This window comes from Zophobas morio, unplaced genomic scaffold (genome assembly GCF_036711695.1).
Source record: "Zophobas morio isolate AGI-343-1 ecotype UQ-CSIRO unplaced genomic scaffold, CSIRO_AGI_Zmor_V1 ptg000018l, whole genome shotgun sequence".
Classification (NCBI taxonomy): domain Eukaryota; kingdom Metazoa; phylum Arthropoda; class Insecta; order Coleoptera; family Tenebrionidae; genus Zophobas; species Zophobas morio.
Genome location: NW_026972123.1, coordinates 1,703,819 through 1,717,837, shown reverse-complemented (window position 1 = coordinate 1,717,837; position 14,019 = coordinate 1,703,819). Strand labels below are relative to the sequence as shown.

Here is a 14,019-nt window from a genome sequence, read left to right as displayed (position 1 = left end):
AAATTCGGAAAACTGATAACTTGATTGATAAATCGAAAAATTTGAGAATAGAAAAATTGAAATGTCAAAAAACCGGCAAATTGAATAGTTGAAAAGTCAAAACATCGGAATCTCGATAAATCCAAAAAATGGAAAAATTGAAAAATCGAAATTTAAAAAAAGCGAACAATTTAAGAACCGAAAATTTGAAAAATTTATAAATCAAAAATTGTAAAAACCAAAAAATGTAAAACTGACAAGGCGAAAAATCAAAACATCATAAAATTAAAAAATCTAAACTTTAAAAATTCTAAAATCTGAAGAATTGAAAAATCGAAGAACTGGAAAATCGAAAAATCTCTATTTTAAAAACCGAAAATTAGAATGTCGAAAAATTGAAAAATCGGAAAAGAAAAATCAGGGAATCGAAACACAAAATCGAGAAAATTAAGAGTCGAAATGTTGATAAATCCCAAAACTAAAATACAGAAAAATTGATAAATCGAAAAACTGAAAAATCGAAGAAAAAATGAAGAATCGAAAAGTCGAAAATTTATCAAAAAATTAAAAATTTTAAAAATCCAAAAATTGAAAAACCTAGAAACCGAATACCAAAAACTGAAGAATGGAAAAATTGAAAAATCGTAAAACGGAAATATTAGAAAATTGAAAAATCGAAGAAATTAAAAATTTTAAAAAATCCTGAAATCGAAGAAGCGAAAAACTGAAAAATCTCAAAATTGAAGTAGGTGTCGAAAAACGAAATAATCGAAAAATTGAAAATCAAGAAACTGAAAAATTGAAAAACCGAAAAATTTTAAACCAAGAAGTCGCAAAATCGAAAAATCGAAACATCAAAAAATTGAAAAACCTAAAATTTAAAAATTCTAAAAATTTAAATCTAGAAAAATCGAGGGACTGGAAAATCGAAAAATCTAAAATTCAAAAAATCGAAAATTAAAATGTTGAAAAATTGAAGAATCGAAAATTGAAGAATCGAATCATCAAAATATCGAAAAATTAAAAAATCTAGGAATCGGAATCTAAGAAAAAGTGACGAATCGAAAAATCGAAAATTTAAAAAATCGAAAAATTGGAAAACTGAAAAATCGAAAAATAAATTCGTGAAATCGCAACGAAACGTCGAAAAATTTCTGAAACAAAATGTTGAAAAATCCCAAAACTGAAACACCGAAAAATTGATAAATCAAAATTCGAACTATTAAAAATCCAAAAATTGAAAAACTAAGAAACCGAAAATTTAGAAACGTCAAAAATGTAAATAAGAAAAATCGAAGAAGTGGAAAATCGAAAAATCTAAAATTCAAAAAATCGAAAATCAAAATGTTGAAAAATTGAAGAATTGAAACAAAATATCGAAAAATTGAAAAATCGGAAAAGAAAAATCTAGAAATCGAAATGCAAAATCAAAAAAATTAAGAGTCCAAATGTTGATAAATCTGAAATATCGAAAAATTGATAAATCGAGAAACTGAAAAATCGAAGAAAAAATAAAGAATCGAAAATTTATCGAAAAATCAAAAATTTTAAAAATCGAAAATTTGGAAAACTGAGAAGTCGAAAAAAATTCGTGAAATCGCAACAAAACGTCGAAAAATTTAATAAATCAAAAAATCGAAAAATCAAGAAACCGAACAATCCAAAATTTGGAAATGCCAAAAATTGAAAGCCTGAAAAATCGAAAAACTAAAGAATTGAAAAACTGAAAAATCATAAAACGGAAATACATATCAGAAATTGAAAATTTTAAAAAATCCTGGAATTGAAGAAAAACAAAAAACTGAAAAATCCCAAAACGAAGTAATCGAAAAATTCAAAATCAAGAATTAGAAAAATTCAAAAACCGAAAAATTGAAAAATTCTAAAAATTTAAACATAAAAAATCGAAGAACTGGAAAGTCGAACAATCTAAAATTCAAAAAATCGAAAATTAAAATGTTGAAAAATTGAAGTATCGAATCATCAAAATATCGAAAAATTGAAAAATCGAATTAGAAAAAATCTAGAAATCGAAATGCAAAATCGAAAAAATTGAGAGTCGAAATGTTGAATTAGATAAACCCAAAACTGAAATATCGAAAATTGATAAATCGAGAAACTGAAAAATCGAAGAAAAAATAAAGAACTGAAAAATTGAAAATTAATGTAAAAATAAAAAATTTTAAAAAGCGAAAAGTTGGAAAACTGGAAAATCGAAAAGAAAAAATACTGAAATCGCGTAAAAATTTAAGAATCGAAATGTTGAAAAATCAAAAACTGAAACATCGAAAAATTGTTAAATCAAAAAATCGAAATGTTAAAAATCCAAAAATTGAAAAATCAAGAAACCGAACAATCCAAAATTTAGAAACGCCAAAAACTGAAATACTGAAAAATCGAAAAACTGAAGATTTGAAAAATCATAAAACGGAAATATGTATCAGAAAATTGAAAAATCGAAAAATAAAAAATTAAGAAATTGAAAATTGGAGAAGCGAAAAACTGAAAAATCGCAAAATTGAAGTAGGTGTGGAAAAACGAAGTAATCGAAAAATTTAAAAATCAATAAATAGAAAAAATTGAAAAACCGGAAAATTTAAAAATTGTAAAAATTTAAATATAGAAAAATCGAAGAACTGGAAAATCCGAAAATCTAAATTAAAAAAATCGAAAATTAAAATGTCGAAAAATTGAAGAATCGACATGCAAAATCGAAAAAATTAAGAGTCGAAGTGTTGATAAATCCCGAAATTGAAATATTGAAAAATTGATAATTCGAAAATTTTAAAAATCCAAAAATTGAAAAATCAAGAAATTGAACAATCGAAAAATCAAAAAATCGATTAATCCAGAAATCGAAAATTTAGCAAACGTCAAAAATTGAAATATGTATGAAAAATCAAAAAATTGTGGAAAATATCGCAAAATAAAAAATCCCGAAATTGAAGAAGCGAAAAACTGATAAATCCCAAAATTGAAGTAGGTAGATCGAAAAACAAAGTAATCGAAAAATTGAAAATCAAGAAATCGAAAAATCTAAGACTGAAAATTTCTAAAAGTTGAAGAGCTAAAAAATCGAAAGATAAGAAATCGAAAAGTCGAGAAATCGAGAGTTGAAAAATCGAATAATTGTTATACAATTTTGATTAGCTTTTTCAAAAATCTCAATGTCTAGGATAAAAATTCAACACGGATCCATAAACTGTTAATTTTTAACATTTACATAACATTTATTCGACAAAATTGTAAACCACAAAAGGGTAAATACGTTATTTCATAAAATTTAAATACCATTTACTATTCATTTTTTCGTACTGTGTAGGGGTCATGGAACGTCAAGAAAACATAAAAGTAGTCGGTCGTCCGATGGACTCGATTACAATACTTCCTTAGCTTACCCTCAGGAAGTAAAAAACACCAGCACCCATGAGTATGGTCCCCAACACCAGAAACAAGAATTATACATACTTACTAAATGTAGGCAACCAACTATACACATTGCACAACGTAATCTAAATAAAACAACAAAACAGCAATCATTGCAACCTGTTTATTTATAAATGTTAACTCCATTGATCAAATAAATCGCTTCATTATCACACCCACACAAAACCTTGTTCCTATTAACATCCAAACTATTAACAGGCTTATGCAACTTGGGCATAAGGGTAAAAACGTCCAACTTATTTTTAATGGTCTCCGACGCCAACCAAATATTCTCCGCATTCCCTAGACTCAAACTAGACACGCCCCCACTTTTCGGCGACCAGTGCCAAATATCCCCAGCTGTGGAACACGTAAACAACTGATCCGGATGATCCAGATGGAAGTGTATCTCCATAACTCCCCCCTCATGTGCATCCAGTAAATTCACCGGGTAAGTATTCTGGCGCAAATCCCAGATGGTTATTGACCCTACAACAATCACACCATTACTTCTACCATGAATTAAAAAATTAAAACCTTTACCCTCCTCATCCCCAGCCACCACCAAATGCCTCTGCGTCGGGTGATTTTGCAAACAAAGCGGCGACACTTGGTCCCCACTCAACATAAACGTGTTCGACGCTTCATTCGACGAAACCCTGATGTCAAAAATCTTCAACTGCCCCCGCAAATTCCCCGTCAAAATCTCGCTGTGCTTCAAAAACGTGACACAATGAATCGAGCAACTGTCTGCGTTTTCAATAGTGCGAACGACGTTCTGGTTGTTCGAATTCAACAAATTAATATTCCCGTCCTCCCCTACGCTGACTATGTCGTTGTCGTAGGTGCAGAACGCCGTACAAGGACTGATTTCGTCGTTCGGGAATTTGTGAATGCCTTCCCAACGGATTTTTGACTCAATCACTGGCTCCAGACCGTGTTCTGAGCTGATTTTCATCAAGTGGACGGAGCCTTGGGACGACGATGTCACGAAAAAGTCGCCGTTTAAAAACTAGAAAATATGTAGTGATTTAAGTTGGATGATGTGGGGGCACTCACTTTAAGCTCGGTGATGTCGCCTTTGTGGGGCAGTTCGGTGACTAAGAAGGGGTAGATTTCGGCGTCTTCTTCGTTTTCTTGGAAGTCCCAAAGTTTGATGGCGTTTTGGTCGTTGTCCCAACTCCCGGTTACGAAGTAGTGGGAATCGTTCATGAAGTCGGGGCGCCAGCGGATTTTGTTGATTTTCTCGGAGACGAACGTCCCGTGGATGTTGTGGGTCATTTTGAGTGAAATAGCGCTAAATTGTTCGAAGGGGGCTGTTTGGGAAAAGTGAGGTTAGATTGTAATTTGAAAAATATGTTGGTACTGCTGTTCTAACCAGCGTTAGGGTGCAGGGAGAGCGGTAAATTTAAATCGCAGTTGTGTTGTCTCAAGGTTTGTAGAAAAAAATTCGAAAAATTTGAAAAAAAAATATTAAAATATCAACGATATAAAAAAAATTGAAACATGATTTTGTTGACTCGCATCCCACATCTCAGAGTGAATTATAAATTTAAATTTATGTTGGCAACATCGTCACTAAGCGCGGTGTTTTCAAATTTACATGGACACAGTAGTTAAAAACGTAAAATGACAACCAAAACTGTCAACTTGTCAAATATATAAGATTTTCTCAGCTCAAATGTCAATTAATTCATAACCTCAAAAAGGGTAAGGGCAGTTCTAGTTATAACTAAAATTGCTAAAGGTCGTTTTATAATGTTAGGGGTAGTTAATCTAAGCGTGGCCAACCGAGATGTGAAAAATTCTGAAGTGTACTCTACCTATTTCAATAAAAAGGGCTAAAATAAAAATAAACTGACTAAAAAAAAAGCAAAAAGTGACCAAAAAATGCCACAAAAAAAGGCAAAAAAGCTGACAAAAAGTCAATAAAAAAATGTGACCAAAAAGTCACTAACAAAAAGATTTAAAAAATACGAAAAAGAGAACTAAAAAAGTTCCAAAAAAGGCGACAAAGACCACAAAAAAGACACAAAAGTTTTCCTAAAAATACAACAAAGGAAAGCCACAAGGATGCCAGAAAAATGCCAAAAATTCGCCAAAAGAGTTGGAAAAAAAACAGCAAAGAATGACCAAAAAAGCTAGAAAGAAAAGGATTAAGAAAATACAGAAAAAGGGAGACTGAAAAAAAGGTCACCAACAAAATTGGTAAGGGTGAGAAAAATCAAAAAGAAAAAAATGTCACAAAAAATGTAATAAAAAAAGCAAAAAAAAAATGAGAATAAAATACTTTTAAAAAAGCGACAAGAAAAATTAAGAAAAACAAAAAATCGCTACGAAAAATCTACAAAATAAGAACATTTTTTTTTTTTAACGACAAAAAAGGGACATAAAACGCGTCAAAAAAAGGTGACAAATGCAACAAAAAAGATGCAAAAAAACGATGACAAAAAATTGGACAAAACAAGTAAGAAAAAAACAATTAGAAAAAAAAGGGCAAAAAAAACAGCAAACAAATACAGAAAATAGAATATAAAATATAAAAAAAAATTAAAAACCTAGAAGTCGAAAAATCGAAAGATCAAGAAACCGAAACATCAAAAAATTGAAAGGTCTAAAATTCAAAAATTCGAAAAATTGAAAAATATGTAGAAAAATCGAAAAACTGGAAAATCGAAAATTTAAAAACCTGAAAATTAAAATGTCGAAAAATTGAAGAATCAAAACATCAGAATATCGAAAAATTGAAAAGTCGAATAGAAAAATTTCCTGAAATCGAAACGCAAATTCGAAAAATACCAAAACTGAAATATCAAAAAATCGAAAAACTGAAAAATCGAAGAAAAAATGAAAAATCGAAAAATTTAAAGATTAAAAAATCGAAAATCTTAGAAATTCAATAATTGAAACAATGAAAAATCGAAAAACTGAAAAATCGAAAACTGGAAAAATCGTAAAACCAAAATATTGGAGAATTGAAAAATCGAGAAATCGAAAAGGAAAAATCAAGAAAACGAAACATCGAAGTGAAAATAGAAAAATTTGAGGATTGAAATGTTGAAAAGTCCCAAAACAGAAATTTCGGAAAATGGATAAATTGACTGATAAATCGAAAAATTGAAAAATCAAAATATCGAAAAGTCGAAAAATTGAAAAGCAGAAAAATCGAAAATCTTAAAAATTCAAAAATGGAAAATTCGGAAACGTCCAAAATTGCAATAATGAAAAATCGAAAAACTGAAGAATGGGAAAATTGAAAAATCATAAAACGAAAAATTGAACCGAAAATAGAAAAATTTGAGAATTGAAATATTGAAAAGTCTCAAAACTGAAATTTCGGAAAATTGATAAATTGACAAATAAAAAAATTGAAAAATCGAAAAATCGAAGAAAAAATGAAGAAACGAAAAACTGAAAGAAATATTGTAGAATTGAAAAATCGAAAAGGAAAAGTCAAGAAAACGAAAAATCGAACCGAAAATAGAAAAATTTGAGAATTCAAATGTTGAAAAGTCCCAAAACAGAAATTTCGGAAAATTAATAAATTGATAAATCGAAAGACTGAAAAATCAAAATATTGAAAAGTTGAAAAATCGAAAAACTGAACGATTAAGGAATCGATGTCAAAAATCGAAAATCTAAAAATTTGAAAAATTGAAAAATCAAAGAAATTGAACAATCGAAAAAATTTAAAGTAGAAAAATCGAAGAATTTGCAAATCGAAAGTTTAAAAAGTTGAAAATTAAAATGTCGAAAAATTGAAAAGAAAAAATTCGTGAAATCGAAACGCATAGTCGAAAAATTTAAGAATCGAAATGTTGAAAAATACCAAAACTGAAATACCAAAAAATTGATAAATCGGAAAATCGAAGAAAAAATGAAGAATCGAAAAAGTGAAAGATTAAGAAATCGATAAGTCGAAAAATCCAAAATCTTAAAATTTCAAAAATTGAAAAATCAAGAAATTGAACAATCGAAAAATCGAAAAATTGATTAAACCAGAAATCGAAAATTTAGGAACGCCCACAGTTGAAATAATGAAAAATCGAAAAATTGAAAAATCGTAAAATGGAAATATGTATTGGAAAATTGAAAAATCGAAAAATCGAAAAGGAAAAATCAAGAAAACGAAAAATCGAACCGAAAATAAAAAAATTTGAGAATTGAAATATTGAAAAGTTCCAAAACTGAAATTTCGGAAAATTGATACATTGACTGACAAATCAAAAATTTGAAAAATCAAAATATTGAAAAGTTGAGAAATCGAAAAATTGAAGAAAAAATGAAAAATCGAAAAACTAAAAGATTAGAAATCGATTAGTCGAAACTCGAAAATCTAAAAAATTGAAAAATTGAAAAATCAACAAATTGAACAATCGAAAAATTGATTAAACCAGAAATCGAAAATTTTAGAAACATCCAAAATTGAAATATGTATTGAAAAATCGTAAAACGGAAATATTGGAAAATTGAAAAATTGATAAATCGAAAGGAAAAAATAAAGAAAACGAAAAATCAAAGTGAAAATAGAAAAATTTGAAGATTTAAATGTTGAAAAGTGCCAAAACACAAATTTTGGAAAATGGATAAATTGACTGATAAATCGAAAAATTGAAAAATCAAAATATCGAAAAGTTGAAAATTTTAAAAATCGAAAAATTGAAAAGTAGAAAAATCGAAGAATTGGAAAATCGAAATTTTAAAAAGTTGAAAATTAAAATGTCGAAAAATTGAAAAGAACAAATTCGTGAAATCGAAACGCAAAGCCGAAAAATTTAAGAATCAATGTTGAAAAATACCAAAACTGAAATATCAAAAAATTGAAAAATCTAAGTGAAAATAGAAAAATTTGAGAATTGAAATGTTGAAAAGACCCAAAACTGAAATTTCGGAAAAGTGATACATTGATAAATCGAAAAATTGAAAAATCAAAATATCGGAAAGTCGAAAAATCGAGAAATTGAACATTTCAAAAATCAAAACATCGAAATCTCGACAAATCTAAAAAATGGAAAAATTTTAAAATTTTAAAATAAAAAAAAACGAAAATTTAAAACAGAAATTTCGATAAATCGAAAAACCAAAAATTGACTAAAAAAAGCGCCAAATAAAAGTTCAAGAAGTTATTTAAAAAACTGTAACAAGAAAAAGCCATAAAAACACGAAAAATGGACGACAAAAAAGGCACTTAAAAGACAACAGAAAGGTTTCCAAAAAAGGGCGAGAAAATAGCAACAAAAAGAGGCAACCAACAAAAAGTGACAAAAAAGTCTACAAAAAAAAAGAGAAGAAGGACAAAAAACATAGCAAACAAATACGCCAAATAAGCACGACAAAAAAAGTAAAAAGAAAATAGAACATTTAAAAAAAAATTAAAAACCTAGAAGTCGAAAAATCGAAAGATCGAGAAAGTGAAACATTAAAAAATTGAAAGATCTAAAATTTAAAAAATTGAAAATTAAAGTGTCCAAAAATTGAAGAATCAAAACAACAGAATATCGAAAAATTGAAAAATTTGGAAGGTCGAATAGAAAAATTTCCTGAAATCGAAACGCAAAGTCGAAAAATTTAAGAATCGATAAAAATACCAAACTGAAATATCAAAAAACTGAAAAATCGAAGAAAATCTTAAAAATTCAAAATTTGAACAATCGAAAAATTAAAAATTGGAAAATTAAAAATAAAAAAAATTGGTACATTGAAAAATAATAAAAAAAGAAAAATCGAAATCTCGATAAACTAAGATTTCGAAAAACTGAAAAATTGAAGAAAACCTGAAAAATCGGAAAATTGAAGAATTAATAATCTGAAAATCGAAAAATCGAGACGTTTAAGAAAAGTCGGGAAATAGGGAAATGGGAAAGTCAAAACCTCGAAAAGATGAAAACTCGATTAACTGAGAAATCGAAATATTAAAAAATCGTAAAACAGAAATATCGGAAAATTGAGAAACATTTTAAAATAAAAATTCGAGAAATTGAAAAATTGAAGAAATGAAGACTAAAAATCGAGAAATCGAGACGTTTAAGCAATCAAAACATCGAACAGTCGAGAAATCGAGAAATGAGAAAATTAAACAGAAGAAAAATCGGTTAATAGAAAATTAGCAACGCAAAAAATAAAAAAATCAAAAACACTTAAAATTGAAAAATCATAAAACAGAAATATCGGAAAATGGTGAGAAGCCTAAAAATAAAAAAGTCGAAAAATCGGAAATCTAAAAAATAGAGAAATTGAAGAATCGAAAAATTTTAGAATTGAAACGTTAAAAAATCCCAAAACTGAAATACAGAAAAATCGAAAACTTGAATCGAAAAACTGAAAATCGAATTGAAAAAGTAGAAAAGTCAAAAAAATCGAGAAATCGGAAAGACGAAAAATTGATTAATCGAAAATTCAGAAGCGCCAAAAATTGAAAAATCAGAAAACTGAAAAATCGTTAAACAGAAATATCGGAAAATTGAGAGAAATCCAAAAATGAAAAGTTAAGAAATCGAAAATTAAAAAAAAAGATAAATTGAAGAATAAAAAAATTGAGCAATCCCAAAGTTGATGTATAGAAAAATGAAGTGATCGAAAAATTGAAAAGGGGAAAATCAATCGAAAACTTTAAGAATCGAAAAATTGAAAAAGTGAAAATCGAGAAATCGAAAAATTTAAGAATCGAATGTTGAAAAATCTGAAAACCGAAATATGGAAAAATAGAATAAAATTGAAGAATCGAAATGTTGAAAAATCCCAAAACTGAAATAACGAAAACATGGAGAAATCGAAAAATTGAATCGAAAAACTGTAAAATCGAAAAAATGAATTGAAAAACTGAAAATCGAATTGAAAAAGTGCAAAAGTAAAAAAATCGAGAAATCGGAAAGACGAAAAATTGATTAATCGAAAATTCGGAAGCGCCAAAAATTGAAAAATCAAAAAACTGAAAAATCGTAAAACTGAAATATCGGAAAATTGAGAGGAATCCAAAAATAAAAACTCAAGAAATCGAAAGTTAAAAAAAATATATATAAATTGAAGAATAAAAAAAATTGAGCATTCCCAAAATTAATGTATGTATAGAAAAATGAAGTGATCGAAAAATTGAAATGGGGAAAATCGTGATATCGAAAAATTTAAGAATCGAAGTATTGAAAAGGTGAAAATCGGGGAATTAAAAAATTTAAGAATCGAAATGTTGAAAAATCTGAAAACCGAAATATGGAAAAATAGAATAAAATTGAAGAATCGAAATGTTGAAAAATCCCAAAACTGAAATAAGGAAAACATGAAGAAATCGAAAAATCGAAAAATTTAATCGACAAACTGTAAAATCAAAAAAATGAATTGAAAAACTGAAAATCGAATTGAAAAAGTGGAAAAGTCAAAAAAATGGAGAAATCGGAAAGACGAAAAATTGATTAATCGAAAATTCAGAAGCGGCAAAAATTGAAAAATCAAAAAACTGAAATATCGGAGAATTGAGAGAAATCTAAAAATAAAAAGTCAAGAAACCGGAAATTAAAAAAAAATGATAAATTGAAGAATAAAAAAAATGAGCAATGCCAAAATTGATGCATGTATAGAAAATGAAGTGATCGAAAAATTGAAAAGGGGAAAATCGTGAAATCGACAAATTTACGAATCGAAAAATTGAAAAGGTGAAAATCGGGGAATTAAAAAATTTAAGAATCGAAATGTTGAAAAATCTGAAAAGCGAAATATGGAAAAATAGAATAAAATTGAAGAATCGAAATGTTGAAAAATCTCAAAACTGAAATAACGAAAACATGGAGAAATCGAAAAATCGAAAAATTGAATCGACAAACTGGAAAATTGAAAAAATGAATTGAAAAACTGAAAATCGAATTGAAAAAGTGCAAAAGCCAAAAAAAATAGAGAAATCGGAAAGACGAAAAATTGATTAATCGAAAATTCAGAAGCGGCAAAAATTGAAAAATCAAAAAACTGAAATATCGTAGAATTGAGAGAAATCCAAAAATAAAAAGTCAAGAAACCGAAAATTAACCAAAAATATGATAAATTGAAGAATAAAAAAAATGAGCAATGCCAAAATTGATGTATGTATAGAAAATGAAGTGATCAAAAATTGAAAAGGGGAAAATCGTGATATCGAAAAATTTAAGAATCGAAATATTGAAAAGGTGAAAATCGAGGAATTGAAAAATTTAAGAATCGAAATGTTGAAAAATCTGAAAACCGAAATATGGAAAAACAGAATAAAATTGAAGAATCGAAATGTTGAAAAATCCCAAAACTGAAATAACGAAAACATGGAGAAATCGAAAAATCGAAAAATTGAATCGACAAACTGGAAAACTGAAAAAATGAATTGAAAAACTGAAAATCGAATTGAAAAAGTGGAAAAGTAAAAAAATCGAGAAATCGGAAAGACGAAAAATTGATTAATCGAAAATTCAGAAGCGCCAAAAATTGAAAAATCAAAAAACTGAAAAATCGTAAAACAGAAATATCGGAAAATTGAGAGAAATCGAAAAATAAAAAGTCAAGAAATCGAAAATTAAAAAAAATGATAAATAATTGAAGAATAAAAAAATTGAACAATCCCAAAATTGAGGTATCTATAGAAAAATGAAGTGATTGCAAAATTGAAAAGGGGAAAATCGTAAAATCGAAAAATTGAAAAGGTGAAAATCTAGAAATCGAAAAATTTAATAATCGAAATGTTGAAAAATCTCAAAACCGAAATATGGAAAAACAGAATAAAATTGAAGAATCGAAATGTTCAAAAATCCCAAAACTGAAATAACGAAAATATGGAGAAATCGAAAAATTGAATCGACAAACTGGAAAATCGAAGAAATGAATTGAAAAACTGAAAATCGAATTGAAAAAGTAGAAAAGTCAAAAAAACCGAGAAATCGGAAAGACGAAAAATTGATTAATCGAAAATTCAGAAGCGCCAAAAATTGAAAAATCAAAAAACTGAAAAATCGTAAAACTGAAATATCGGAAAATTGAGAGAAATCCAAAAATAAAATGTCAAGAAATCGAAAGTTAAAAAAAAATGATAAACTGAAGAATACAAAAATTGAGCAATCCCAAAATTGAGGTATGTATAGAAAAATTAAGTGATTGAAAAACTGAAAAGAGGAAAATCGTAAAATCGAAAAATTGAAAAGGTGAAAATCTAGAAATCGAAAAATTTAATAATCGAAATGTTGAAAAATCTGAAAACCGAAATATGGAAAAATAGAATAAAATTGAAAATCAAAATGTTGAAAAATCCCAAAACTGAAATAACGAAAACATGGAGAAATCGAAAAATCGAAAAATTGAATCGACAACCTGTAAAACTGAAAAAATGAATTGAAAAACTGAAAATCGAATTGAAAAAGTGGAAAAGTCAAAAAATCGAGAAATCGGAAAGACGAAAAATTGATTAATCGAAAATTCAGAGGCGCCAAAAATTGAAAAAGCAAAAAATTGAAAAATCGTAAAACAGAAATATCGGAGAATTGAGAGAAATCCAAAAATAAAAAGTTAAGAAACCAAAAATTAAAAAAAAAATGATAAATTGAAGAATAAAAAAAAATGAGCAATGCCAAAATTGATGTATGTATAGAAAATGAAGTGATCGAAAAATTGAAAACGGAAAAATCGTGAAATCGAAAAATGTAAAAATCGAAAAATTAAAAAGGTGAAAATCGAGAAATCGAAAAATTGAATCGAACAACTGGAAAATCGAATTCAAAAAGTAGAAAAGTAAAAAAAATCGAGAAATTGGAAAGACGAAAAAGTGATTAATCGAAAATTCAGAAGCGCCAAAAATTGAAAAATCAAAAAACCGAAAAATCGTAAAACAGAAATATCGGAAAATTGAGAGAAATCCAAAAATAAAAAGTCAAGAAATCGAAAATAATAAAAAGACGATAAATTGAAGAATAAAAAAATTGATATAGAGAAAAATGAAGTGATCGAAAAATTGAAAAGAGGAAAACCAATCAAAAAATTTAAGAATCGAAAAATTGAAAAGGTAAAAATCGAGAAATCGAAAAATTTAAGAATCGAAATGTTGAAAAATCTGAAAACCGAAATATGGAAAAATAGAATAAAATTGTAGAATCGAAATGTTGAAAAATCCCAAAACTGAAATAACGAAAATATGGAGTAATCGAAAAATCGAAAAATTGAATCGAAAAACTGGAAAATCGAAAAAATGAATTGAAAAACCGAAAATCGAATTGAAAAAGTGGAAAACTAAAAAAAATCGGGAAACTGAAAAAGACGAAAAATTGATTATTCGAAAATTCAGAAGCCCCAAAAATTGAAAAATCAAAAAACTGAAAAAAAATAAAACAGAAATATCGGAAAATTGAGAGAAATCGAAAAATAAAAAGTCAAGAAATCGAAAATTTAAAAAAAATATAAATTGAAGAATAAAAAAATTGAGCAATCCCAAAATTGATGTATGTATAGAAAAATGCAGGGATCGAAGGGGAAAAATCGTGAAATCGAAAAATTTAACAATCGAAATGTTGAAAAATCTCAAAACTGAAATATGGAAAAATAGAATAAAACTGAAGAATCGAAATGTTGAAAAATCCCAAAAGTGAAACAACGAAAATATCGAGAAATCGAAAAATT

The 14,019-nt window shown here is 27.3% G+C and overlaps 1 protein-coding gene across 1 annotated transcript; it reads right to left on the bottom strand.

Moving 5' to 3' along the window:
- Positions 1-3,512: 3,512 nt before the first annotated feature.
- Positions 3,513-4,998, bottom strand: LOC135130852 (nucleoporin Nup43). The gene is made up of 3 exons (XM_064058294.1): positions 4,465-4,998; positions 3,949-4,417; positions 3,513-3,894 (listed from the first exon to the last, which is right to left on the bottom strand). The coding sequence occupies exons 1-3, from the start codon at positions 4,684-4,686 to the stop codon at positions 3,530-3,532; spliced, it is 1,056 nt and encodes a 351-aa protein (XP_063914364.1). The 5' UTR covers positions 4,687-4,998; the 3' UTR covers positions 3,513-3,529.
- Positions 4,999-14,019: the final 9,021 nt, after the last annotated feature.

What these genes read in the sequence shown, in the direction of transcription:
- LOC135130852 (XM_064058294.1), bottom strand. Translation starts at nt 4,686, where the DNA reads ATGACCCACAACATCCACGGGACGTTCGTCTCCGAGAAAATCAACAAA. An exon ending in GCGACATCACCGAGCTTAAA is followed by an intron (nt 4,418 to 4,464) that starts GTGAGTGCCCCC and finishes CATATTTTCTAG; the next exon opens with TTTTTAAACGGCGACTTTTT. An exon ending in GGTGGCTGGGGATGAGGAGG is followed by an intron (nt 3,895 to 3,948) that starts GTAAAGGTTTTA and finishes TGATTGTTGTAG; the next exon opens with GGTCAATAACCATCTGGGAT.